A 27,736-nucleotide genomic window follows, 5' to 3' on the forward strand; every position below is an offset into this window, starting at 1 on the left:
TAAACCCTGGGAAGTGGGGAGAACCATGCTCCGGGAGTTATTTCAGAGAGGGAGTAAATGGAAGGCGTTGGTTCCTAGCAAGATCTATGTATGAACAGCTTATTAAAAGGCTAAAGAGTTACGATGTTAGTCTTGTGCTTGGAATGCAAAGGGAAGGATAGTTTGCAGTGTGGTTGATGGTTCCTCCCCACTGGACTCAGGTCCATTTGGTTTGTCCCGGACCGTTTGTCAACAACTTCAGCGAGCCCGGGCGAGGAGCTTCCTGGGAAATGTAGTTCCTGGGTGGGTATCCCGCGCCGCCGCCGGGCACCCTCGGCGGCGAGGGAACTCCATTTCCCGAGGTGCCTCGGGCCTGGGGGGCGGAGGGCTGCCGTGGCGTCTGGCCCCGGGCCGAGCCGGGGGTGGGGGCTCGGAGGCCGAGCGCCCGCGGCCGTGGGCAAGCGTCTGTGCGGCCTGGTCCCGGCTATGTCCGCGTGAGGACGCCTCCGCCGCCGCCGCCGCCCCCATCCCAGCCTCGGCCCGGCCCGCCGTGCACCATGGGCTCCATCCTGAGCCGCCGCATCGCGGGCGTGGAGGACATCGACATCCAGGCGAACTCGGCCTATCGCTACCCCCCGAAATCCGGTGAGCGGCCGCCCCGGCCCGGGTCTCGGCCCTGGGTGCGGACAGCGAGGCGCGGGCTGGAGCGCGGGGCGGGCAGGGGGCGGCGGGGCTGGGCGCAAGATCTTCCTCGGAGGGTGGTCTGGGGGCTCTGCTCGGCCCGCGGCCCTTTCTGCAGCTTCCCTGCATGGAGGTCCACGCGCCTTCCGCCCGGACCCCGGGGCGTGGGTCGGTACGGCGCTGACTGCCTCGTCCCGGCTGGGTGACCTTGGGTCAGTCAACTCACTCCTGCGCGCCTCAGCTCCTTCGTATGCACACTGGGGTATGCTCAATAGGAATACCCCAGGGCCGGCGTGAGGTTCCGGGGCGCGACGCTTGGGAGGGCTTAGCACGGTGCCCGATGCTTCGCTTGTGCTTACAAAGTGGTCATTGTCAAAAGGATTGACATCATTCCATCGCCGGTTTTCCCTTTCTTTGGTGGCTTCTTGTGAAGACCCGGCCAGTGGTTCTGGACACTCTCCGTCCCGTCTGGACAGAGGCTTAGCTCTCCTGTGACCTGGCACTTGTGTTTGGGGGGGGGGGGCTGGGCCCAAGGGGGCATAACTGTCGGTGGAAGAGGAGCTGGGAGTCCATGCTGGACAACCAGGGAATGGTTGGAAGGGACCTACCCGGTTCTCCAGTCTCCTTTTTTGTGGCTGAAAGACCTGAGCCCCAGGGAGGAAGTGACTTTCCCAAGGTTTCAGAACTGGATGGAAGCTCATCTGGGTGCAGGACCAGGAGTCGGACTACCAGACCAGTTGTACCCGTCCACAATGTTTTTCTGCCTCTGATGAGGAGTGTGGCCTGCCCTGGAACTTTAGTTCGGGTTCCTCGTGCTCCATCTCCTCGTTTGGTTACTTGCCTGGAAAGGAGAGAAGAAAGAGGACAGGGCATTTGGATATCATGGAGACTTTCAGACTGGGGCCTCTGATCCTGGCTTCTGAAGTATCTGATCCCATGTCATGGTCTTCTAGGCCTCACAGTTGGCCTGTGGGCATCCCCTGGGCCAGGTTTCCTCTGAGTATGGTCCAGGACCACCTGCTTCCAACAGTGGGGAAGCTTGTTTAACATGCATTTCCCAGGCCGTGCCTCAGACTTGTTGGGGCCTGCTGTGGCCTAGGAACCTGCATTTAAAACCCACTCCTAGGGTGAGTCAGATGTCCACTCAAGTTTGAGAACTGCTTCACCCTCATTTTGGAAGGTGAAAGAAGGCAAGTGTCTGGGACCACCAGAGATAAAGGGAGTGGAGACTAGCAGTTCGGGGCAGTCAGAGGGGATGCAGTCAGAGCTGGGCAGAGGGCTCTGTTTACTACTAGGCATGGGAGATCTCCACGCCTGCTTGTTCCCAGGCACAAGGACAGGGCAGCCCAGCCTGGTATAGGGATCCCCTGGAGGCTGACATCCCCAGATCTGATGGAGCAGTTGTTTGAAGTCATCCTCTTCCACCTCTGATGTTCTTCCAGCCCATCTTTGGCTGAGTCATCTTAGGCAAGCTGCTTAGCCCCCTGGGTCATGGTTTCCTCATCTGTAAAATGGGCTGATCCTCATACAGTGCTCAGAACAGTGCTTAGCACCTAAGAGGTCCTTGAAAAATGTTAGCTGCTATAATGGCTCAAAAAGTAAATTAAGTGATCAACTTAGACTCTAATAGCAGTTAGCAGTGTCTTGGAAGAGGTATCAAAAAGTTTAAGGTGGTACCTCCTGTCACCTGGGAGCAGAGCAAACCTGATGTCCCTTCAGTTGGGCATTTGGACAAAATCACACATACAAGGCACTTAGAGCACTGCTTCTGGATTCTGTTTGGCAGACCTTGTTAATCAATCAGGTCCACTCTGTGGACACCCGAGTCAGCCACAGTTAATCTGCTGGGGCTGGCACCCAGGTGAATACCATGGGCCACCTCGGTTTTGCTGCCAGCGATTGGAGTGCTCAGCCTGTCCAGTCCAAAGGCTGTCCTCTCTGCTTCCTGTCCCCCGGGCCACCTTATTCCGGGAGGCAGTCTGGAACCTAAGCAGTACTTGAATATGTTTCCCCAAGCATGGACTGGGGACGGAAGGGGGGTTGAGATGATTTTAGGGACCATGGACTGTACAATCAATTTATGAGACAGTTGTTATCTTTTCAGGTCTCTGTCAATTTTGTTGACTATATTAGAAAGAATCATTGGGTGCTAGTTAGTATTTTTTTAACACCTCTGTAACACTGTCCAATTTTTTTCCAGCTTTATTGAGATATAATTGACATATAATGTTGCGTAAGTTTAAGGTGTGCAGTGTAATGATTTGATATGTGTATATATCGGGAAATGATTATCACAATAAGGTTACTTACACATCCGTCATCTCATCGTTATCTCTCTGTGTGTGTGTGTGTGTGTGTGTGTGTGTGTGTGTGTATGGTGAGGACTTTTAAAATCTCCTGTCCAATTTTCTTTTTTTTTTAAATAAATTTATTTATTTATTTAATTTATTTATTTGGCTGCGTTGGGTCTTCATTGCTGCGCGCGGGCTTTCTCTAGTTGCGGCGAGCGGGGGCTACTCTTCCTTGCAGTGCGTGGGCTTCTCATTGCGGTGGCTTCTCTTGTTGCGGAGCACGGTCTCTAGGCACGCAGGCTTTAGTAGTTGTGGCTCACGGGCTCTAGAGTGCAGGCTCAGTAGTTGTGGCGCACAGGCTTAGTTGCTCCGAGGCATGTGGGATCTTCCCAGACCAGGGTTAGAACATGTGTCCCCTGCATTGGCAGGCGGATTCTTAACCACTGTGCCACCAGGGAAGTCCCTGTCCAATTTTCTTTTACTTTGAAGTTTTCAACATGCCCTGCAACAGTACCTAGCTTGAATTTAACAGCATTTGCTTTGTTTTTATTGTATTTATTTATTTTACTCATAACAGCTTTATTGAGGTATCAATCGTGTGCCGTACAACTCATTCTTTGTAAACCTATGATCTGGCGATTTTTAGTAAACTTATAGAATAGTGCAACCATCACCACAATCAGTTTTAGATATTTCCATCATCAAAGTTTCCTTGCCTTGTGCCTGTTTGCAGGCAGTCTCTGCTGTCACCTTCACCCCTACCCCATCACTGATCTGCTTTCTGTCGTTAAAATTTGCCCTTCTGGACATTTCATATAACTGGAATCATACAGCATGTGGTCTTTTTTTGTGTCTGGCTTCTTTCACTTAGCACTGTTTTTGAGGTTCATCCATATTGTACTTTACTGTATGGTTATAGTACATTTTGTGTATCTTTTCACCAGTTAACGAACACTTGGGGAGTTTCCACCTTTTGGCTATTATGAATAACGCCGCTGAACGTTTGTTTGGTGTGTTCAGTTCTCTTTAGTATACGTCTAGGAGTGGAATTGTTGGGTCATATGTTTAACCTTTTGAGGAACTGCCAGACTGTTTTCCATAATGGCTGCACCATTTTACATTTATTCCCACCAGCAGTGTATGTGGGTTCCAAATTGCCAGCATCCTTGTCAACACTTATTATTGCCTACCTTTTTAATTACAGTCATCCTAGTGGGTGTGAAGTGGTATCTCACTGTGGTTTTGATTTGCATTTTCCTGATGACTGATGATGTTGAGCATCTTTTCATGTGCTTATTGGCCATTATATATCGTGTGTGTGTGTGTGTGTGTGTGTGTGTGTGTTGGAGGGTTGGCTCTTTTAGTCTTATTCACTTTTTAAAAGTTGGATTGTCTTCTTTTTGAGTTGTAAGAGTTCTTTATGGATTCTGGATACAGTGATACAATTCATTTATCAGCTCTGTGATTTGCAAATATTTTCTTGCAGTCTGTGGTTTGTCTTTTCATTTTCTTAATGGTGTCTTTTGAGGAGCAAAATTTTAAGTTTTGGTGAAGTTTGATTTATTATTTTTCTTTTTTCTTTTTTGGCCACGCCACGTGGCTTGTGGGATCTTAGTTCCCCAACCAGGGATTGAACCCAGGCCCTTGGAAGTGAAAGCGCGGAGTCCTAACCACTGGCCCACCAGGGAATTTCCTATCAGTTTTTTTGATGGTTAATGTTTTTGGAGTTATATCTAAAAGATCTTTGGGTCTTCCCTGGTGGCGCAGTGGTTGAGAATCTGCCTGCTAATGCAGGGGACATGGGTTCGAGCCCTGGTCTGGGAAGATCCCACATGCCGCAGAGCAACTAGGCCTGTGAGCCACAACTACTGAGCCTGCGCGTCTGGAGCCTGTGCTCCGCAACAAGAGAGGCCGCGATAGTGAGAGGCCCGCGCACCACGATGAAGAGTGGCCCCCGCTTGCCGCAACTAGAGACAGCCCTCGCACAGAAACGCAGACCCAACACAGCCAAAAATAAAGATAAAAATAAATAAATAAATAAAAAGATTACTATAAAAGATCTTTGCCTACCTCAAGTTCACAAAGATTTTCTCCTATTTTTTTTTCTTGAAGTTTTATAGTTTTAGCTCATACATTAAGTCTTGTGATCCATTTTGAGTTAATTTTTTAATGTATTGTTTGAGGTAAAGATTTAGGGTTTTGTGTTTTTTTCTGCATATGGATAGTCAGTTATTTCAACATCATTTGATGAAAAGACTATTCTTTTCCCATCACATTGCCATTTTACCTTCGTTAGAGATCAGCTGACCATAAATGTGAGGGTTTATTTCTGCACTCCACTGCCCTGCAGTCCCTTGCCCCGATCACACGGCTGGCTGGTCCCCAGCCGAGGGTCACGGCAGGCGTTAGGACACCTCAGTCAAGTTCTTAAAGAGAAGGTTGCAGGGCTTCCCTGGTGGCGCAGTGGTTGAGAATCCGCCTGCCAATGCAGGGGACACGGGTTCGAGCCCTGGTCCGGGAAGATCCCACATGCCGCGGAGCAACTGGGCCCGTGAGCCACAACTACTGAGCCTGCGCGTCTGGAGCCTGTGCTCCGCAACAAGAGAGGCCGCGATAGTGAGAGGCCCGCGCACCGCGATGAAGAGTGGCCCCCGCTCGCCGCAACTGGAGAAAGCCCTCGAACAGAAACGAAGACCCAACACACCCAAAAATAAATATAAATAAATAAATAAATTTATTTAAAAAAAAAAAAAAAGAGAAGATTGCAGACGGAAGCCTGGAGCACAGTAGGTCCCCACAGGAGTGCCTGGTCATTGTTGTTGGCTGCCATGGTTGGTTGTTCCTCCTTCTGCGTTATTATTGTTACTCATGTGTCTTAAAGCCATGTGGGCTGCCCTGCCCTGGTGTTTGAGGGAGGTCATGGTAGGGACAGGTCACCCAAGAGAAGCGTCCGGAGGGGCAATCAGACATGTGATCCACTAACCCTGGAGGTGTGGGTGAACTATGCCCCAGACCTAAAGCTTTTGTATATCGGGTGTGTGTACTTTCAGAGCATTTTTACCTCCTTTATCTCACTTGAACTTTGCCATGTCCTCGTGACACTAGACTTTTGTCCTCTTTGGCAGAGGAACTAGAAATCAGGCTGATTTTGTCTCCCAGCACCTGGGCCTGCGCATGGTAGGTGTTTAATAAATGCTTGTGCAGCAGGCCTTGCAGAAAACAACCCCCCTCTCCCTAGTGTACAAGCTGCTCAGACTGGGCTGCATCTTATCCCCTGGGGTGTCAGGCGAGGGTCCGGGGACTCCTGGGCCTGCGGCCACGCGATGAGGGGCCTGAGGTGTGTGCCAGGAGACTTTGGTGTGTACTTTTGTGTTGGTGGCAGTCTAGAGATGTCTGCTCATGAGTGCTGCCGCCTGTGTTGGGTTTGCCCTTTCTGAAGTGGGGCCTTGCCGACTCTGGTTAATTGGTGCCTGAAGGAAAGAACCGAGGCAGGTGTTGTAAGACGAGGGAGGACTTTTTGTGTCACTGAGGGCGTCCTCTGTCACTGGGGACATTCTGGGTCCCTGGGCCCCATCACTGTCCCGAGACAGTGAGCTTGTGCTCCGAGCCCCAGGGTCAGTGGCAGAGGGGTGGGGTGTGGGGAAGGGGCTCCACCTGCACACGGGGGTTTCACCTTCGTGCTCCGAGTCCTGCACCATCATCGCCGGCATCGTGCCACCTGTGCCCGTTCACAGAGCAGAACTAGTTCTGTGCTTCTGCTCACATGAACTCGGTTTGGATTTTATCACTGTAAGAGCTGTATAAATAAGCTGTATTTTCGGAAGTTCAGTAGTTACATTTTAGGTAAAAACAACAACAGCAAAACAGCAGAAACAAAAACCCTTTAAGTTGGCCATGGGGGGTGGGCATCTGAGGACCTGTCTCCCCAAAGGAGAAGCCAGTTGCTTGGGTTTAGAAGCCTGCGGTGGGCACTTGGGCCCTGTGGCCACTGGGGCTGAGGTTTGCTGTGTCGCCTGCCCTCGGGGTTTTGAGCACCCGGAGGTCCCTGCATCCTTCGCCCGGCTCCTGGGCTTTGCTGCACTCTCCTGTTGGTCAGTGGAAGAAGCCGGGCTTGTGCTGGTTAGGCTGGCCAGCCGGCTGGCAGGCCTTTCATCTGGTGCCAGGAGGTTGGTCGTGGCGCAGAGGGCCCAGCTGCCTAGCATCAAAGGGGGGTGTGCGCACGTGTGTTTTCATCCTCACGGTTGGGGTGGCCTTTGCTGTGCTGACAACACACCCTTCCACCAGCAGGGTGGGCACAGGCGGAGCTTAGCTCAGCACTGTGAGAGTGAGCCCGCCTCGAGGGGTCTTCAGCCCCCACCCGCCTGCAGAGCCGCGGCGGAGCACTGGATTCAGAGTCCAGCTGCCCCACGCCAGTGACTTGCCCTGTGGCCTTGAGCCGGTCACTTGCTCCCGGGCCCCTTTCAGTTGTGACTCTGTGAGTCCACGGGAGCTGGCGCGGAGGGACCAAGCCCTGGTCCAGCCGAGCATGTGTTTTTCAGGGGCCTGGCAGTTTCCTGGGAACGTCCTGCACTTCCTGGATGACCCCACGGGCAGTGACCACTGCTGCCTGCCTCACCTCCCAAGTCCGGTGCCGGCGGCCAGACGCTGGCACGGGGCCACGTCCAGTGGGCGTTTCCCATGTGTGTTTCCGTGTGGTCAGGTACAGCCATCAGGCCTCACGTTTCTGTGTTGTCCTGTAAAACGCAGGGCAGTGGTGCCACACATGCCACCCACACAGCGTCGGACTCAGGCTCAGTGAATAACAGTGGACTTGTTCAGTTCTGCCAACTGTCCCGCGTCTGCCCAGCTCCCCAGAGCTGGGGGAGCCAGGCCCAGCCGCCGCCTGGCCCGCGCCCCTGCTGTTTGCAGAGAAGCCGGTGGTGTGGAGCAGCAGGGGGGGGCCACTCGCTGTCTAGAAATCATGGCCGGCTCTCTCCGAGCTGGGAGGGGAGGGGGAGGCTTGGGAACGACTGACACGGGAACATCTGTCCACCCCTGTGTGTGCAGTGCTTGCAAAGAACCCATTTTCTCATCCTTTCATCCTACTCGGCGTTGGCTTGGTTCTGGGAGCCCGGCACCCGCAGAGCAGGCCTTCCGGGGGGTCCACTGTTCTGATAACTGCCGCATTCTGTTACCCGGGTCTCCTGCCCCTGTGATCGCCCTGAGTGACCAGATGCCCGCAGTGCTTTAGGGGGGAATCAAAAGAAGGAATTGTATTCAGTTCAGTGCTGTAGAAAACGTGTGGTGTATGCACGTATGTACGTACATGTACAGCCCAAGTGTAACATATTGAGGAGACGTACAGGTCAGGAGCTTCCTCTTGATGAACCATCACCAGGTGGGCGTGCTGAAGGAATAGAAGAGTAGCAGCCCCCAAAGGCCCCGGTGCCCCTCCCCAATCTCTGCCCCCTCCTCCCTGGGAGGCCTCCTCTGGACTCCAGTGGAGGCGAGTTTTGCCTGTTTCTGAACTTGGTATGAACGGAAGTGGATGCTCTTGGCTGCATGTCGGGTGATGAGAGGGTGGAAGCTGTCAGTGGGGCGGCAGTCGGTTTCCTGTCTCTGCTGCGTGACATCCCAGTGTCTGCCGGTGCTACCGTGTGTTCATCCACGAGCTCACGTGGAGGGCGCTCGGGGAGTTTCCGGTTTGAGCTCTCATGAATGATGCTGGGTGGACACTCTTGTGACTGGCTTTGGTTCCCAGGAGTCTGATTTCTTTGGGTCCATTTTTTTTTTCCACTTTTAAAAGTAATTGGTAAATTCCACATAACAATGACCATTTTACCCGTTTTAAGTGTGCAGTTCAGAGGCATTAAGTACATTTACACTGCTGTGTAGCCATCCGCACCATCATCCCCATAAGTCTTCCTCTTGTGAAACTGAAACTCTGTCCCCATTAAACAATAACTCCCATTGCCCTCTCCCCCAGCCCCTGGCAGCCACCACTGTACTTTCTGTGTCTCGTCTTGACAATCCCAGATACCCATCTCTTTGGGTGTGTTTTCATACCTGGCAGTGGATCTGGCACCCTCGGGTGCGCGTGTGTGGAGTCCACAGCTTTTACAATGTTGTGGCGGGTTGAGCCCGTTCACGCTCCCACCAGCAGAGCGTGAGTTCCAGTGGCTCTGTGTTCTCACCAGTGCTGGCTGGTGTCGTGTGTGTGTGTGTGTGTGTGTGTGTGTGTGTGTGTGTGTGTGCGCTGTTCTGTTGCTTTTCTCTTTAATATTAGCCATGGATGTCTTGTGGTAGTTTTAATTTATTTTTCCCAGATGACCAGTGAGGCTGGGCACCTTTTTGTGTGTAAATTGCCATTCATTTCTCTTCCTCTTTTTGTGAGGTCTTTTGCATTTAAAAAAAAAAAATATTGGATTGTCTCTCTTGTCTCACTTACTTGCAAGAGTGCTTTCCTAAGTGCTTTTTATTACATTTTGAATTCTTTGGAGATTGACTGTCCGTGGCATTTATGCCAACTCTCTTAGGCAGAAATGGAATGCACTGCAGCCTGGTGGGTAGCGTCTCTGGAACCCAGGATGGGGAACCAAGCACCGGAAGCCAGGAGAAGCAGAACACAGAGCCCCGTCCTCTCTGGCCTCAGTGTCATGCTGCTGTGACAGGCATAGAGTTGACTTCACCCACCGGAGGCCCTCAAGGACCGAGTCCTGTGGTCTTGGGTCCAGTTCCTGGGGTGGGGGGGAGGGGAATGTGGGGATGGCCCAGCACGGTCTGGTGTTCGCTGCGGCCAACCAGCCATGTCCAGGGGCTGGGAGCTATGTGTTCTGGTGGCAGCTGGGGCCCACCTCTGTGTGGTGGAGGCCATGTGCAGAAAAGGGGTGAAGCTGGGGAGGACCCCTCCCCCCAAAAGAGGCAGCTGCAGCACCTTCCAGGAACTCAGCAAAGCAGAGTCCTTGCTTGGTCAGAGCTGTTCTCAGCTCACTGTTCTTCCCTCCATGGGAGGGGAGGGAGTGCAAGCTTTTTACTTGCTGTGTCCGCTCTGGTAAGGCTTTCACACGGCAGGGAGGTTTATCAGGTGTCTTTGTCACCTGTGTAAAGCTCCTTTGCATAATCGGCTCCTTTTATCCTTAGGGCATCCCCAGCAGCCCTCTGTCTGTAGTCTGCAGCCGGTGGTGTTCACCGAGGCCTCGTGTTACAGATGGGGACGCTGAGGCCCAGAGAGGTTGGGCTGCGCTGAGTCCCCCAGCCTGAGTGTGGGGAGCAGAGAAGCTATTCTGTGCAATGTGTGAATGCAACCCAGGGGAATCGCTGAGCTGTGTGATTACGGTGGGTGGGCCCCGGGGGTCAGTCTCCTTACACTGTGTGGGAACAGCCTCTTAGCCCAAGGGGCTGTCTCTCACCTGGCGGGGTGATCTCATGGGCCTGGAGATGCTTCCCGAGATCAGCCCTCTCTGAGGGCAGTGACATCCTGATCCCTGTTGGTCCGGCCCAGGTGGGGCTTAGTGGCAGCGGATGTCAGGAAGCTGGTAACCGGGAATATCTGTGCTGCGGTAAAATGAGAAGAATTTTTGGCCAGTGGAATCATTGAACTGTTCCCAGACTTCTCACCTTCCCCGCTCCCCTCCACCCAAGTGGGAATGACTACGGAGGCAGCTGAGCGAAGCCACACCCAGTGCCCAGGTTCCAGGGCCACCTGTGTTTCTTAGAAGGGGGCCCCAGGGTGTCTTTGTCCATATCACGGTTTACCCGGCAGGGGTATTGTGATTTATAATAAGAAATACAAATTTGGTCTTAATCCGTTTCTGGCACAGAACTCCTCAAACCCTTGGAATTTCCTAAGGGATCAGTGATAAAGTGAAATGGGTGTCTTTTGATATTCTTAACAGATCCCTTTCAACCACACCTGAGTTTATACTAATTAGGTGACTTTTGGAAAGCACCTGAGGATGTGGGCTAGTTGCCGGTGGAGCCAGCCGTGAGCTTAGAGGGCTGGAGATTGAGATGATGGCCAGTGGCCAATGATGTAATCGGTCTTATCTATGTAATGAAGCCTCCACAAAGACTCAGAGGGGCCAGGTTTGGAGCGCTTCTCAGTTGGTGAACAATGTAGAGGTGCTGGGAGGGTGGCACACTCGGAGGGCATAGAATCTCCGCAGCCTTTCCCACGTGCCTTGCCCTTTGCATCCCTTCCATCCGGCTGTTCCTGAGTTGTATCCTTTTGTAATAAACTGATAATTTAGTAAGTGCACTGTTTTCCTGAGTTCTGTGAGACACTCTAGCAAATTAATTGGACCCGAGAAGGGGGTCCTGGGAACCTTTGATTTATAGCTGGTGGGTCAGAAGCATAGGGTATCACCTGAACTTGTGATTGGCGTCTGAAGTGGGGTAGGGGTTTGCAGTCGTATGGGCTGAGCCCTTATCTTGTGGGATCTGACAGTGTCAACTGTGTCCAGGTACATGGTGTCAGGATTGAACTAAGTTTGTAGGCCACCCGGGCAGTGTTGGATGAGAATTGGAAAATTGCCTGGTGGGTTGAAAACACTGGCTGGGCTGGCATCGTTGCGGACGCAGCTCTGGGTCAGCATGGTTTGTCAATGAGGACGCCACCTCTCACTGGTAGTGTGGCTCGAGCAGTTCCTTGATCTCTCTGTTCCTCAGTTTCCATGACTGTCACATAGGAATAAAGGTGTCATTCATCCACCTTCATTGGGCTCCTGCTGTGTCCAGGCCAGGGTGGTGATTACTGGGCTTGTCGGGATCAACACCATGCAGAGAGTTGGGCAAAGGCCTGCCAAGAGGGCACGGGAGGCCTCCGGGGAGTTGCAAGGCCAGAGCAGCCCATTGGGCCAGAGGGGATGGAGAGAGCTCTGGGGTCCGGGACACGGGCGGGGAGATGGTGCGGTGGGGTGGGCAGCGCAGAGCAGAATAAGAGTCTGCTGCAGAGTGATGAGCTGGAGCCTAGCCCGCGGGTTGAGCGAGGCATGTTTGCCCTTGGGGATAACGTCAGTGTCCCTGGTCCAGAGTGTCTGGAGTGTGTGGTGGGGGGAGCCTGGGTTACCTGAAAATGCGCTGGAAAGCGCACTGGGATCCCATGTTCCCGAGACAGACGGCCCTTGGGCCTCGTGGGGCTCCTGGGGATGTGGGCATCCCATCTCCAAGATGCACAGTCCTGCTCCTGGGTCGAGGGGAAGTGAGGGTCGTCTGCGTGGGGGTCCCTCCGTGTTCTGCATGCTGGAGTTGCTGAGCAAAGGCCTCTCTGAGCACATGGAGGTCTGAGCAATGCACGGGGTGAGCCAAGGACAGTTGGGGTGTGAAAGTGTGGGCAAAGGATCAGCCCGCAGAGACCTCGAGGCCAGAGGCACTGCTGTGTAGGAAGGACTTGGAAGGAAGGTGGGCCGCTGCTGAGACTGGAGGTGGGAGGTGAGGGGCTCAGGCCTGTGAGTCCCTGAGGAGTCAGGGTGCGGGCGGGAGCTCTGAAGGGGTCCCGGGTTGTGTACAGACATCCCATTTGCGTTTTAAGGGACCACCTGGAACGGCGTCTAGTCTGAGGATGCCCTGCTGCAGGAGCTCCGCCTCTGACGATGTCTCTTCACTCAGATCTCGGGGGAAACCAGGAGTTGATGAAGCCATGGAGCTGCCCTGTGGCTGTGGTGGTCGTAGTGGTGGCTGTCCCCACAGGGATGCTGGGTGGCACCTGTCCTGCCCAGCTTCTTTCTGTTGTGGGTGTTTCAGAGGTTGGGAGATTTGGCTGAATCAGGCAGGATCACCTCCCGAAGGCCCCACCTCCTAACACCATCACATTGGGGCTTAGGTTTCAACATGTGAATTTTGGGGGACACGAACATTCACTCTATAGCAGGGTTCCAGACTCTGGTCTCTTGATAAACTCAGGTTTTAATAGAACTCTGGGGCTTCCCTGGTGGCGCAGTGGTTAAGAATCCACCTGCCAATGCAGGGGACACGGGTTCGAGCCCTGGTCCAGGAAGATCCCACATGCCGCGGAGAAACTAAGCCCATGCACCACAACTACTGCGCCCATGTGCCACAACTACTGAAGCCCGTGCACCTAGAGCCCATGCTCTGCAACGAGAAGCCACTGCAATGAAAAGCCGGTGCACCGCAATGAAGAGTAGCCCCTGCTCGCCACAACTAGAGAAAAGCCCACGCGCAGTAACGAAGACCCAACGCAGACAAAAATAAAAATAAATAATAAATAAATAAATTTATTAAAAAAAAATAGAACTCTGGGTGCATAGCCAGTGTTCTTGGGGAGAACATTGAGGGCATGGTTTACTGTTCCCTCTCTCTCCCCACCTCCTCGGAGATTCCTATCTGTTTGGCGTGGATCCTGCCTGACCCTTTCTTTCCCCTAGAGTCCATCTGTGCTCTCTATGCTGACCAACACTTTGACTTTTGACTCTGATCCCAGGGAGATCTTTGCGTGTCCTGGCACCTGGCTCTTTAGCAGGGTTAGTTCACTTAAGCAACTAGAATGTTTCCAGTTTTTGGTTGTAAATGATGATCGTCACACACATGCGCACAGCTAGATGTGTAAAAGTGGAACACACAAAACAGAAAGGAACCCCAGAAGTCCGCTCGGCTCGCTCTGTGGCCCGTGAGGAAGGGGCAGCACCTCTCTGCCTCCACCTCCACAGGCCGTCACAGAAACAGCCTTGATTTTCCTCATCCTGGAAGGCGATGAACACGTGTCTGCTTTACACCTGCCTTGTCCTTCCACGCCTGACATATGTAAAGGAAAACAGCCGAGTTGAGGGGACGCTGGGAGCCTCCCGGGAAGGGCACTCTTGGTCTTTGTTTTGGTGGCTGTTCATCTGTTTGTCATCCAGGTCACTGGGACACCCATAAGTAGGGCAGAGTCTGAATCCCTCGGGCAGAGAGGAGGTGAGCTGTCTGAGCCCGAGTGTCCCTTGGCTGCGACAGCAGAGAGGGGACAGAGACATGGATTTGTTTTAGCCATAATTTTAAAAAATTAAAGTATAGTTGATGTAACAAATAACAAATGCTGGAGGTGGGTGTGGAGAAGTGGGAACCCTCCTGCACTGTTGCTGGGAATGTAAATTGGTCCAGCTACTATGGAAAGCAGTATGGAGGTTCCTTAAAAAACTAAAAATAGAGATGCCATATGATCCAGTGATCCCACTCCTGGGCATATATCCAGAGAAAACTCTAATTTGAAAAGATACATGCACCCCAGTGTTCATAGCAGCACTATTTACAATACCCAAGACATGGAAGCAACCTAAATGTCTATTGACAGATGAATGGATAAAGAAGGTGTCATACATATATACAATGGAATATTACTCAGCCATAAAAAAAGAATGAAGTAATGCCATTTGCAGCAACATGGATGGACCTAGAGATTATCATATTAAGTGAGGTATAAAAACAAATACTAATTATCACTTATATGTGGAATCTAAAATATGACACAAATGAACTTATCTATGAAACAAACAGACTTACAGACATAGAAAACAAACTATGGTTACCAAAGGGGAAATTGATGGGGGGGATAAATCAGGAGTTTGGGATTGGCAAATGCAAGCTAATGTGTATAAAATAGAAAAACAGCAAGTCCCTACTGTATAGCACAGGGAACTATATTCAATATCTTGTAATAAACTATAATGGAAAAGAAAAAAATAAGACGGGTGAAAGCAAAAAATATATATGTATTTATAAATATATAGACAGTTGATATACAATGTTATATTAGTTTTGTACTGTTGATACATAGTGATTTGACACTTGCATACATTATGACAAGTCTAGTAACCATCTGTTCCTGTGCAGTTATTACGATATTATTGACCGTATTCCTTATGCTGTACATTACATCACCATGACTTATTTATTTTATAACTGGAGGTTTGTACCTCTTAATCCTCTTCACATATTTCACTCAGCCCCCTCCCTCTGCCAACCACCTGTTTGTTCTCTATATCTATGAGTCTGGTTTTGTTTGGTTGGTTTTGTGTTTTAGATTCCACACTTAAGTGAGTTCATGTGGTATTTGTCTTTCTCTGACTCATTTCACTTAGCATACCCTCTAGGTCCATTCATGTTGTTGCAAATTGCAAGATTTCATTTTATTTATGGTCCAGTACTATTCCATTTTATATATATATATATATCACATCTTCTGTATCCATTCATCTATTGACAACACTTAGGTTGCCTCCACACCTTGGCTATTATAAATAATGCCACAGTGAACATCGGGATGCATGTATCTTTTTGAATTAGTGTTTTTGTTTCCTTTGGGTAAATACCCAGAAGTGGGATGGCTAGATCATATGGCAGTTCTATTTTTAATTTTTTGAGGAACCCGCATACTAGCCATAAAGTTTGAGGATGGCTTCTCTGAGGCCCTGGAGTACTGGAGTGGGTTGTGCCAAGTAGCTGGGGCTTCTAGGTCAAAATCAGGACCCATGTCCTCTGGCAGGCCCTCTGGAAGGATTTCACAATTGAGACGCCCTTCTCACGTGGCTCATTATGTGTGACCGGCAGTGACACCACTAACTGCCGTCCCCTGTCTGTCCCCTGTGCTGTGGTACAGGGAGGTGCCCAGCATGGGATTAAGACATATGGTGGGGCTTCCCTGGTGGCGCAGTGGTTAAGAGTCCGCCTGCCAGGGTGGGGGACGCAGTTCGAGCCCTGGTCTGGGAGGGTCCCACATGCCGCGGAGCACCTAGGCCTGTGCGCCACAACTGCTGTGTCTGCGCTCTGGACCCGTGAGCCACAACTACCGAGGCCTGCTCCTGGAGCCCGTGCTCCACAACAGGAGAGGCTACCACAATGAGAAACCGCTCTGCGGCAAAGAGTAGCCCCCGCTCGCCGCAACTAAAGAAAGCCCGTGCGCAGCAGCGAAGACCCAACGCAGCCAAGAATAAATAAATAAATTAATTAATTTTAAAAAAAGACACACGGTGGGCTTGGTGTCGCCAGGTTTGAGCCGTGGCTCCATCGCTAGCTTGGTGATCTCTGACCTCAGTTTCCCACATGGAAAGTGGGGGCAGGTTCCATCCCCTCTCAGTGGGTTCCGTGGGGAACCCAGGCTGGGGCACTGACTCGGGGGCATGGAAGAAGAGCCTGGGGGCTGTGGGGGTGGTTTCTCTTCTCTTCCCATCTCCAGGTCTTCCTTTTTGTTTCTCCCCCTCGGTTGTCTTGTCTTTCTCTTTCCTTCTCTCCTCTTCATAGCCCTGCCTGCTCCTCTTGGTTCCAAAGTGTGCACACACAGATGCACATGCATGCACACAACACATGTACACCGTATACATGTGTACATGACAGATGCATGCACACACAAGCACAACGCATGCATGTGCCTACACACACACCATGCACATTTAGATATACACACACCTATCCACACATATACGTATGCACGGTACACCTGTACACACACACAGGCACACACCTGGGAGCTGCTGCCAGTTCCCTAGGATGCACATTCCTCCTTTAAAAGTTCCTTTTGTTAAAATGTGAGCACTGAGGGCTTCCCTGGTGGCTCCGTGGTTAAGAATCCGCCTGCCAATGCAGGGGACACGGGTTCGAGCCCTGGTCCAGGAAGATCCCACATGCCGCGGAGCAGCTAAGCCCGTGCGCCACAACTACTGAGCCTGCACTCTAGAGCCCGCGAGCCACAACTACCGAGCCCGCGTGCCACAACTACTGGAGCCTGCGCACCTAGAGCCCGGGCTCCACAGCAAAGAGAAGCCACTGCAATGAGAAGCCTACGCACCGCAACGAAGAGTAACCCCCGTTAACCGCAACTAGAGAAAGCTCGTGTGCAGCAACGAAGACCCAACACAACCAATAAATAAATAAATAAAAATAAATAAATTTTTAAAAAGTGTGAGCGTTTAAAAACATACAGGAAAATACAGAGAGTAATATAGGGAATGCCCTCCATTCAGAGTCCACAGTTAACATTTTTCATATTGTGGACTCAAGCATGTCCTCCCCACGTTGGTTTCTTCGTCCTCCAAGTGTGGGGTCCCACCATCTGCACTGCGGGGCTGCGTTGTGATATGTTTTCACGTCCTCCGTGTTTGAGTTGTGTTGGTTCTGCACCTGCTCTGTGCTGATAGTCGGAGACCCCGCTCCCTCCTTTACCTGATGTTTGGTTCCATCCTGTCACTGCCACGGTGTGTTGGACCATTTCCTTATCGAGCATGTGAGGTGTTTCCAATTTTTTATGCTTGAAAGTCTTTTATTGGTCCCTATATTGTATGCAACCAAAATATGTACATAAATTGAAATTAGAATTTTAAAGGGAGAATTTTTCCTGGTTTGAGTGGCCATTACAAATATCCAGTTGGTCAAAACATCACAAATATTACAGTTTTTATAAATAACAAACATAAATACTAAAAAAAAAAAAATTGAACATATATCTCTTAAGTCAGTGGCTAGGCTGCTTTCCCCCCAGTTAATTCGTGTAGTCACAGTTGAATAGAACCTGTTGCTGGAATGAGACGGCTCAGCAGCACTTCTAGTTCTGTTTTTCATTTTAAGTTGAGAAACTTTGTTCATGTAAATAAAGTAGATGGGAATTAACAAGGGTTTGAGTTAGCAATAGCATCTAATTCCAAGTTATTTGCCAAAAAATAGAAAGATCATATAAAGATCTAATACCAAAAAAAAATTGTTGATGATTTACCAGCTGACAACTGAAGTGTTTCCAGTTCATGATAACAGCCTTGTTGAGATATAATTCACATGCTACAAACTTCACCCTTTTAAAATGTACAATCCAGTGGTTTTTCCAGAACGTGGTTCCAGTTTTGTGATTTTATGGTCACTGATCTAACATCCTTGTCCCATGTCTCCAGTCTTTTTTTTTTTTTTTTTGGCTGCGTTGAGTCCTCGTTGCTGCGCGCGGGCTTTCTCTAGTAGCGGCGAGCAGGGATACTCTTCGTTTCAGTGCGCGGGCTTCTCATTGCGGTGGCTTCTCTTGTTGCAGAGCACGGGCTCTAGGCACGTGGGCTCAGTAGTTGTGGCTCACGGGCTCTAGAGCGCAGGCTCAGTAGTTGTGGTGCACAGGCTTAGTTGCTCCGTGGCATGTGGGATCTTCCCAGACCAGGGCTCGAACGCGTGTCCCCTGCATTGGCAGGCAGATTCTTAACGACTGCGCCACCAGGGAAGTCCCCCTCCAGTCTTTTTAAAATAATTTTTCTTGTTTTAAAGCAATACACGTTAGGGAATTCCCTGGTGGTCCAGTGGTTAGGACTCCGCCCTTTCACTGCCAAGAGTGCGGGTTTGATTCCTGGTCCAGGAACTAAGATCCCACAAGCCTCGAGGTGTGGCCAAACATTAAAAAAAAAAAAAAAAAAAAAAAAAAGGCAATACACATTAATTTAGAAAAGAAACAGTTAAAGCCTCCCCCCAAAACACCTAGCCCCCCCCCAAAAAAAACCCTCATCCGTTGCCTCTTAATCCAGAGGTTTCCGTTTGTAGCATTTATACCTCTGAAGTTATTAAAGCTTAAAACTACACTAAGACGTGCAGGCGTCCTGTGTATCGTCAGGTTGTGGAAAGAGCTGTGGAGGAGAATAAAGCAGGGAAGGGGGCTGGGAGTGGGGGGTCAGCAGGCAGGGTGGGAGGGCAGAAGTTGCAAATTTTAAAAAGAATGATCAGAAGAGGCCTTGTTGAGGAGGACACATGAGGTCTAAGGATCAAGGCAGACTCTTGGGGAAGAACTTCATAAGCAGAGGAAACAGCAAGTACAGAGACCCTGGGGTACGGACGGGGTTGGCAGGGTCCGCCACAGGCCATGGGGAGGAGTCTGGGACTTGTTTTGGTGTGATTAGGGAGGCATCAGAAGGCCCCTCATTATGAGCACTGGGATGTGGGAAACAGCCTTTGGGGCTGTGGAAGTGGGGAGACCGGGGAGTGGATTGCAGGACTCCAGCAGTAGGTGGTGGTGGCGTTGAGCAGCATGGTGGCCACAGAAAAATGTTATTTTCAGGAGCCCAGAGAGGGTCACTCAGACTGGATTTCGAAGCCCATCCTGTTAGTTATCTCTTGCTGAGTAACAAGTTCAAAATTTAGCCATTTATAACAATAAATGCTTATTATCACGGTTTCTGTGGGTCAGGAATTTGGGAGTGGCTTCGCTGGGTGGTTCTTGTTCAGGGTCTCCCCTGAGGTTGCCGTCAGCCGGGCTCCAAGGTCTGATTCCCACGTGGTTCCCTCGCAGGGCTGGCAGGTTGGTGCTGGCCGGTGGCTGGAGGCCTCAGTTTGTCACTACATGGACCCCTTCATAGGGCTGTTTGAGTGTCCAGCACGGCAGCCGGCTTCCCCCCCAGAGCCTTGGAAGTCCCACTCGGTCAATTCCACAGTGTCCTGCTGGTTACACAGGTCAGCCCTGTTCAGTCTGGGAAGTCTCCCCAGAGACATGAACACCGGGAGGTGAGAACATGGGGCCTCCTTAGAGGAGAACCTCCTCACCCACTTTCTGCTTGTGGAGCAGAAATTCTGGAGGTTTGTTGGACATAATGTGATTGGGCCTTGTGGTCCCCCAGGGGGAGGTTGGAGCAGGATTTTCCGGGCCAGGGGCCTGTCTCTGCCTGGAGGGTTTTGCAGGGATGGCTGGGCCCCAGGCCTGGTTCCGCCTCGCCTGGAACCTTCCCTCCAGACCAGTGCTGCGCGGCCTCTGGATCCACCTCAGGGCCTGTGAGCAGCGTGGAGGTCCTGGCAGGGCGGGGCCCAGGCCGCCGCTGGGCTTCCGTGCACCCTCTGTCACGTGCCACTGCGGCCCTGACTTGTCACAGAGCCTAGCGCTTGTGACTTTGCTTGTCGGCTGTGCTGTGTGCCATTGTCACGGCCTAATCACAGTCCTGGCGGACCAGGTGGCTCCGGGCTGGCTGCCCCCGGAGCTCCCAGCTGACACCCCTCTCACCTGCCCTGTGATTCGGGCTCAAGGTTGGGTGGGCCACAGGCCCACCTGTCCAGAGACAGGTCCAGAGACCGCCTGTGCCCCACCCCAGTAGGGCCAGTGTGGGAACAACCACCTTTTTAAAGCCTTTGCACATTAAAATCCACTGATGCTCTCAGTGCGGTAGACGGGACTGAGTGCAAATCCCAGGTGATTTTGGAAGGGCCCAGGTGCTTCCCTGCATCACACTTAGTCTTTTTATTCTGATAAGTGCACCGCGAGTGGTTCATGTTCAGTGAAAAGATCTAACATGGAGCAGAACGCCTGGGCTTTTGTCCACGCCGCACCTGCTCCCGACTGACTTCTCGGCAGCTTTTCGGGTGCGTCCTTTTGACCATTCTCTGTGTACTCACAACTTGCGTTATGCACGTCTAAGTGTGTGCAGTTACCTCTCAAAAGGGGTTTTGGAATGCATCCAACGAATATTCCGTGACCATTTTTCTGCGTCAGTATCCAGGTCTGTTTGACGCTCTTTAGCAGCTATTATATGGTGTTCCATAAAATCAGGAGTATTGTATTTATTTAACTAGTCACCACTTTATTCTTTTTCTCTCACTGCGGTTGGCTCTGTCTGGTTCCTGGTCCACACGTGGGTTGGGGTTACGCCCTGGCCTGATATGTCCTGGCTATGTTCCCTGCAGTCAAGAGCCACCAGGCTGGACTCCTGGTTCTGGGCCTCCCAGCCTAGGCAGCCAAGGCTGTGTCCCGCGTAACTGGGGTTGTGGTTCTCAGGAAGGGCACACAGATCCATGCAGGGCGCCCACCAAAGCTCAAGGGGCCCAGAATTCCCTCTGGTCCACAAAATTCACAGGGCCCTCTGGTTACCTGGCCTTTCTCTGTGCCAGAGAGAAACGGGGGACAGTGGGCAAGTATCAGATCAGGAAGCTTGGGGGAGGCGGTACTTCTAGTGTTTCCCCAGCAAGGCTGTGAGCTCAGTTCTTTGAAGCTGACCCATGTCCTATGCCTTGTAGCCATCTATTTTTACAAGAAACTTGAATTTAGTGCCTAAGTGTGCCAGGGACGTATAACCTCAGTCCTCATGGAAGGGAGTCAGATAGAAATGAAATAACTCAGGTCCACACAGTTTTACACTGTGGTCAGTACTGAGGTGAAAAAGTACTCAGGGCTCGGATTTGGGGTGGGGAGGCTGATTTAGTCTGGGGGTCAGAGAAAGCGTATTCGTTTCCTATGGCTGCTGTAACGAAGTGCCACAAACTGGGTGATTTAAAACAACAGAATTTATTTTCACAGTTCTGGAGGCCAGAAGTCCAGAATCGAGGTGTCCACAGGGTTGGTTCCTTCTGAGGCCTCTAGGGGAGGCTCCTTCCCACCTCTCCCAGCTTCTGGAGGCTCGAGGCACTCCTTGATTGTAGCCGCGTCACTCCAGTCTCTGCCTCTGTTGTCAGACAGCTTTCTTCCCTTTGTGTGTGTGTGTGTCCACATCTCCCTCTTTCTTTTATGGAGACACCGGTCACTGGGTTTAGGGGCCCCCATCCAGTCTGACCTTCTGTTAACTGGATTCCATCTGCAAGGTCCCTATTTCCATACAAGGTCACATGCACAGGTGCCAAGGGTGAGGACTGGGACATGTCCTTGTAGGGGACGCAGTTCAACCTGCTGCAGAAGGAAGTGATATTGGAGCGGGGGCCTGGATGAGTCCAGGAGTGGGGAGGAGAGGCCCCGGAGAGGGGCAGGTACAGAGGTGGGGTGGGCCAGGTGGAGGGGCTGAGGCTGTGTCTGGAGCTGGCCTTTCTCAGGCTGAGCTTCTCGGCCATGAGATGCTCCCATTGGGCTGTATTGAGCCTCATCATCTACAGTTGTGTTTCCTTTTTTAACCAGGAAACTACTTTGCCTCCCACTTTTTCATGGGAGGTGAGAAATTCGACACCCCCCACCCTGAAGGTTACCTCTTTGGAGAGAACATGGATCTGAACTTCCTGGGCAATCGCCCGGTCCAGGTGGGTCTCGGTGGGGCTGGGCACATGGGCAGTGGTGGCAAGGCCCCTGGCTGCGAGCAGGCACCTGCACCGGGTCTCCCCAAACGAGGCGGAGGTGCCATCTGGATGTGTGCATGTGATGTGTGCCTGAGGCCTGTCCCCCCTTAGAGGCCAGATGGCTGAGGGTTGGTCCCTGGGGTACAGGGCAGCTGCTACTGAACCCGGTGCATCCAGGCTGTGGGGCTGAGGAAGGCTCTGGATTTCATCCCAGGCCTCTTGGATGATTGTCTTTAAAAAGAGAAAAGAACATCCACATTCCATAGAGCAGTGGGCAAGAGATGTGATCCAAAGCGGAAACGCAAACGGCCAGGACCGTTTTTTACAAGTTCGCCTTCACTAGTCACCAGAGGAGTGCACTTCATACACTGCTAGTTCCTTCGTTCAACGCACATTTGGCACCTGCTGTGTACCTAGGGACTCTTCCAGGGGCTGGAAGCGGAGGACAGACCCTGGCCTGTTTAGTATGTGGGGTGCAGGCAATAAAGAAGGGAACGCTTGATGGCTGGAGACTAAAGAGAGAGAGAGGGCTGTGGGGGATTGCTGAGCAGGGGCCTGGGTTTTGCATCTTGAGATAATGGTCCCCTGCCTGGCCAAGCGCCCAGGCAGGAGGCCCTCTCTCTCAGGAGACACTGGACTCTGTCCCCTAAGGCTGCTGAGTCCTGGGCCTGGTGGGGGTGGTATCCCCTGGACCAGGGGTCTCCAGGCTGTTTTAGCTGTAGAGCAGCTGGTTGACATGAAGTCTTGGTCCTTTAACTGGCCTGGGGCCCAGAGTGCTGGTCCCCCACTCGTGGGGCCAGTGGGGCTTCCACGTTGTACTGAGCTGCCCACCCTCCCAAGTTTGTGACAGCAGGAGCAGAACCTGCCTTCCACGTCTTTGTAGCCTTGGCTCAGACCCAGGGCCTGGCTCTGCAGGCTGCCTGTAGATCTGTTGTCTTGTGTCACTTTCTCCTTGAGACCATCGTAGAGTCACCTGCAGTTGTGAGAAGTGATGGAGAGACCCCGAGTGTCCTTTACCCGGCTTCCCAGTGACAACATCTGCTAAGACTCAGTGCGTTGTCACCAGCAGGAGACTGACCCCGTGCCCAAGCCTTCCAGACACCACCAGTTTTACAGGACCCGTGTGTGTGTGTGTGCGTACGTGTGCGTGTGTGCCCGTGTGCACGCGTGCGTATGCGTGTGTGCCTGTGTGGGCACAAGTCCCTTCCGAAACCTGTATCGACCATCGTCCTCATGTGGAGAGCCTGCCTTGTTCAGGGCAGCAGTGAGACGGCAGGTCCCACCTCCAGGAACGTGGCCTGAGAGCCCCAACCCTAACCTCTGCCCCGGGGACGCAGCTGAGGGTCCTTCCTGCAACTGGGGACCCAGAATCCTCAGGCAGTTCCGGTCCCGGCTCTCCCACGTGCTGGCCGTGTCGCCTGTGGTTTCCTTGGATGTGGATGAGGGGAGTGCTGTCCTGTGGTCAGTGCGAGGGCCCAGGATGACCAGGTAGGGTTGTGACCATTGCTCTGATGAAGCCCTATTTTCCCTCCGCTGCCATGCCCTGGGGGTTACCTGGAATTGCTCTTTCCCTCCTAGTTTCCTTACGTCACCCCCGCCCCCCACGAGCCGGTGAAGACACTGAGGAGCCTGGTGAACATCCGCAAAGACTCCCTCCGGCTCGTGAGGTAACCCTTCCCCCACCCCCCCGCCCCCGTGGGCCCTACTCCCCCTTGTGTAGAATCAGGACTCGATTCCAGAGCTGCCCCTGGAGGAGGGTGGGGAGGGGAAGGGCCCGCAGGTTCTGCCTGTGGAACTCCAGCCTCAGCCTGGTGCCTGTGCCCCAGGGGCGTTGGGCCGGGTCTGGAGACAGTCTTGGTTGACACAGCTGGGGGTGGGCGAGGGCGGTGCTACTGGCATCTGGCAGGCAGGGACCAGGGATGCCGCTCAGCACCCTCAGCGCTCAGCACACCCCCACTGCCACGAGGCTGAGAAACCGCCTCAAACCTGGAAGACTTGAGGGATCGGGGCCATTTCTAAACCCAGAGGACTAGTCTCCCTTTCTGTGGGCAGGAGACAAGGGAAAGAGGACCCTGCGTTGCTGGGCCTTGTTGTCCAAACAGGGAACGGCCTCCATGTTCCTAGGGAGGTGGGATGCAGCCAGGCAGCTGACTCTGGGGCCCCCGCGGGGGCGGGGGTGCTGTATGGGGTGGGGACACCCTCGCAGACGCGGCCCCTGACCTGCCCTGCTCCTCTGTCTCCCCGGCAGGTACAAGGACGGTGCTGACAGCCCCACTGAGGATGGCGAGAAGCCCCGAGTCCTCTACAGCCTGGAGTTCACCTTCGACGCCGACTCCCGGGTGGCCATCACCATCTACTGCCAGGCAGTGGAGGAGTTCCTGAATGGGACGGCTGCGTGAGTCCCCGTGGGGCCTGGCAGGCCCAGTGGTTCTGCTTCTGTCTGTATTGTGTATTTGAACTTTCGGAGCTTTGATTTGAAATAGGGCCCTGCTGGCCCCAAAAGTTTGAAATCGGCAACTTCAGCATGACCACGGCAGGCCTGCCTCCAGGCTGCAAGGCCAGACCCAGGCAGGATGGGCAGAAACGCACCCACTTCCGTCCTGTCAGAGGAAACCCCTCGGAGGCCAGATTTGATCCGGGGGTGGAGTGGTGGCTGAGAGCTCGGGCTGTGAGTCCCTGTTCGTGTAAGAGCAGCCCCTCCCCCAGTGTCAGTCTCAGGCTGGACGTGCCAAGGCCCTCGAGAGTGTCCTTTGTCCTAGAGACTGAGTGAGGCCCCAGGGACAGCAGGTGTGGGGAGGTGGGTGAGGGTCCTGGGTTGGATTCCTGCATAAGGAGATGCCAGAGCTTATCGGGATTGAAAATGTGTGTGCTGCTTGACTCAGCCATTCCTTTCCTGGGAATTTTATCTTGGGGACATGCTTGCATGTGTGGTTAACATGTGTGCAGAGGAGAGTCCTGGAAGCTTTGTTTGGAATAGCAAGATGTTGGCGACTGCCTGGTGTCCACCAGTGGGGGCCTGGTTGAATCAATTAGAGTAAAACCGTGGTGGAACCCATGCAGTGTCCCAAGAACACGGCACCTCCATCTGTGATGACTGTGGGACAGCTTCGGGCACACGAGTGGTCGGAACAGAGTGTATGTGGACTGCTGTTTGAATATTAAAGAAGAAACACCTGCTCATACAGGCGTGATTATGCCTCAACTTTCCCAGGAGTGACACACGGGTTGTGGACGGGGCAGAGAAGCAGGTGGCTGGAAGCACGCGTGAGGCCGGGGCTGGGGGTCACTTTGCACTGTGCATTTTTGTACTGTATTCATTCAAAAATGTCAACAAACCATAAAAGCCAAATGGAAAGGTGTAGCCAAGTCTGGAAAGGTAGCAGTAATTGGGCAGGTGTGGGCTCTGGGAGAATGGGACGTGGCAGAGCGTTTGTCTCACTGTCCTTTCTCTCGCGGCCCCTTCAGGTACACCCCCAAGAGCCCGGCCCTGCAGTCCGAGACTGTCCACTACAAGCGGGGGGTGAGCCAGCAGTTCTCCCTGCCCTCCTTCAAGATCGACTTCTCGGAGTGGAAGGACGATGAGGTAACATCTTGGCTGGGCCCCCCTTTCCCCTGGCCCCTCCCCGAGTTCCTTCCCCTGGAGGGGGGCAAGCACAGTGGGGCCTGTTCACTCAGATTCCTCACGTGGTTGATAAGTGTCAGGAATGGCTGCTGACCAGGGTCTGTGTGCCCAGCCGGGGTACCTGGACTGTGGACCGCGGTCGGTGCAGGCATTGGCTGGACTGGGTGATCGCAGCCGGACAGAGAGCAGCAGTGAGAAGCTCCGTATGGGCTCTGGTATGGTTGTCAGGGCCACGGGGCTGCAGCGTGGCAGGGTGCCTCCCACCCAGCGGTTCCGTAGCTAAGGACAGTGATTTACGCGACACGGAGGGTGCTCACTGCAGCTGTCTGTAATAGTACATTGGAAACAATCTACATGTCCGTTACGGAGGTATCGCTTGGTTCACTGACATCATGGGAACCCCCTGTATATATAATGGGGGCACCATAGTCCAGCTCCGTTCTGGGATGCCGTGAGCCTTAAAGTAGCTGACAGAGCTTATGTCTGCTGTACATGCTGATGTGGAAGCACCTCCTGGGCTTGGAGAAGAGCACATTACAGACAAATACCATGTAATCGCACATATGTGACAGCCACAGATGTGCACAAGACCACTTCTGCAGGTACACGTATGTGTACATAATCCTTGAGGAAGAGCCAGAGAAGATTCCCGTCAAGCTGAAGACAGTGGTTATTTCTGCAACGGAGCTTGATATAAGGGAGACACACACATACACGCTGCATGTGTACAGTGTGAGTATCAATACTGTGTACACCCCTGAATTATTTTGTTTTTTTTAAAAAAACCAGGTTATTAAGGTAGAGTTTATATATCATAAAACTCACCCATTTTAAGTGTTCAATTCAGTGATTTTTAGTAAATCTCTGTGATCACAGCCATCACCACAATCCAGTTTTAGGATGTTTCTATCCTCCCAATAGGATCCCTCATGCCCTTTACAGTTAATCCCTGTTCCTGCCCCAGCCCCTGGCACTAATCTGCTTTCTGTCTCCCTGGATTTACCTGTTCTGGACATTTCATATGGATGGAACCGTACAGTATGTGGCCTTTCATGTCTGGCTTCTTTGACTTAGCTGAATTCTCTGGTTTTTTTTGACAGAGGGTAGTCACGTATTGTGTTACTGAAATACATGAGTGGGAAGGATTGGAGGTAGCAGGGCATGGTGTGGTGTGGGAATTGCCAGGAAGGTTCTGGATCACGGGTATGTCAGACGGTGAAGGCCACGCCCTGGTAGTTGCTCCCGGCCGCGTGTGCTTGCTGGTCAGGGCGCTTTGATGTCGAGCAACAGGAGCCCCCTCTGTTTTAGCACGTGAGAAAGACAGGTCTTCTGGAAGCCGGGTGGGGCCGTCGAAGTCAAAGGCCAAGCCGAATAGCAGTCCTGGGGGCCCCCTGCCCACAGCCCCGTGCCATCAGGATGGTTCCGTCCCTGCGTGCACACATTCCCAGTTCAGATGCCCGGCAGGTGCATCTGGTCCCACCCACCCTCCTGTGAATGGGGAGGGGCAGCTCCCCAAGGGCAGAGGGGCTGGGAGGGCAGGTGAGTAGGTGCCCCCACCTATGGTGACTGCGGGGCGGCTGGGCTGAAGCTGCACCTCAGCTTGGGGACCTCTGAAGTAGCCCAGTCTTGCCATTTTGGCCCTGAAACATCCCCCGTGCATTTGCAGATGTGCTGCATCACCAACGGTTTGGGTCACTTGTCCTGAGCGCAGACCTGACTTGTAAGCCAGTCTTGGGTGCTCCACGAGGGCACCCCCTTTGCTCCCTCAGTGCATCAGGGAACCTGCGTCCTCAGCTTGTCAGCATGTGGCCTGGTGGGCCTGTGCAGTGTTGTTATCCTGGGACCCCGTCCTCATCTTTGCCTTTTCTGATTATCACCTCAGCTAAGATGTTCTTTTTTTTTTTTGGGGCCACACCACGCGGCTTGCGGGATCTTAGTTCCCTGACCAGGGATCGAACCTGGGCCCTCGGCAGTGAAAGTGCAGATTCCTAACCCCTGGACCGACAGAGAATTCCCACTAATATGTTCTTGAAGTCAGCTCAGTTTTTCTTACAGGTGTTTTTTATTGTGATAGAATACACACAATATAAACTTACGTCAGTAACAGTGCATTCATAGTGTGTGACCACTGGGCAGTTCCAGGACGTTCTCATCACCCACAAGGAAGTCCTGCACCCATTAAGCAGTCACTCCCATTCCTCCCTCTATTACATGT

At 52.5% G+C, this 27,736-nt stretch overlaps 1 protein-coding gene across 4 annotated transcripts in view; it reads left to right on the forward strand.

The window, feature by feature from the left end:
- The first annotated feature begins 385 nt into the window (after positions 1-385).
- Positions 386-27,736, forward strand: part of MGRN1 (mahogunin ring finger 1) — a 59,351-nt gene continuing 32,000 nt past the window's right edge. For 2 of the 4 annotated variants that reach the window (XM_061210208.1, XM_061210210.1), the window contains exons 1-5: positions 386-624; positions 21,745-21,863; positions 23,478-23,566; positions 24,148-24,294; positions 25,365-25,482. In XM_061210208.1, coding sequence (XP_061066191.1) covers positions 537-624; positions 21,745-21,863; positions 23,478-23,566; positions 24,148-24,294; positions 25,365-25,482 — 561 coding nt within the window. In that variant the 5' untranslated portion in view covers positions 386-536. The remainder of the gene's footprint in view (positions 625-21,744; positions 21,864-23,477; positions 23,567-24,147; positions 24,295-25,364; positions 25,483-27,736) is intronic. The other 2 variants (XM_061210209.1, XM_061210211.1) reach the window with 1 other exon arrangement.

This window comes from Eubalaena glacialis, chromosome 13 (assembly GCF_028564815.1).
Source record: "Eubalaena glacialis isolate mEubGla1 chromosome 13, mEubGla1.1.hap2.+ XY, whole genome shotgun sequence".
NCBI lineage: Eukaryota > Metazoa > Chordata > Mammalia > Artiodactyla > Balaenidae > Eubalaena > Eubalaena glacialis.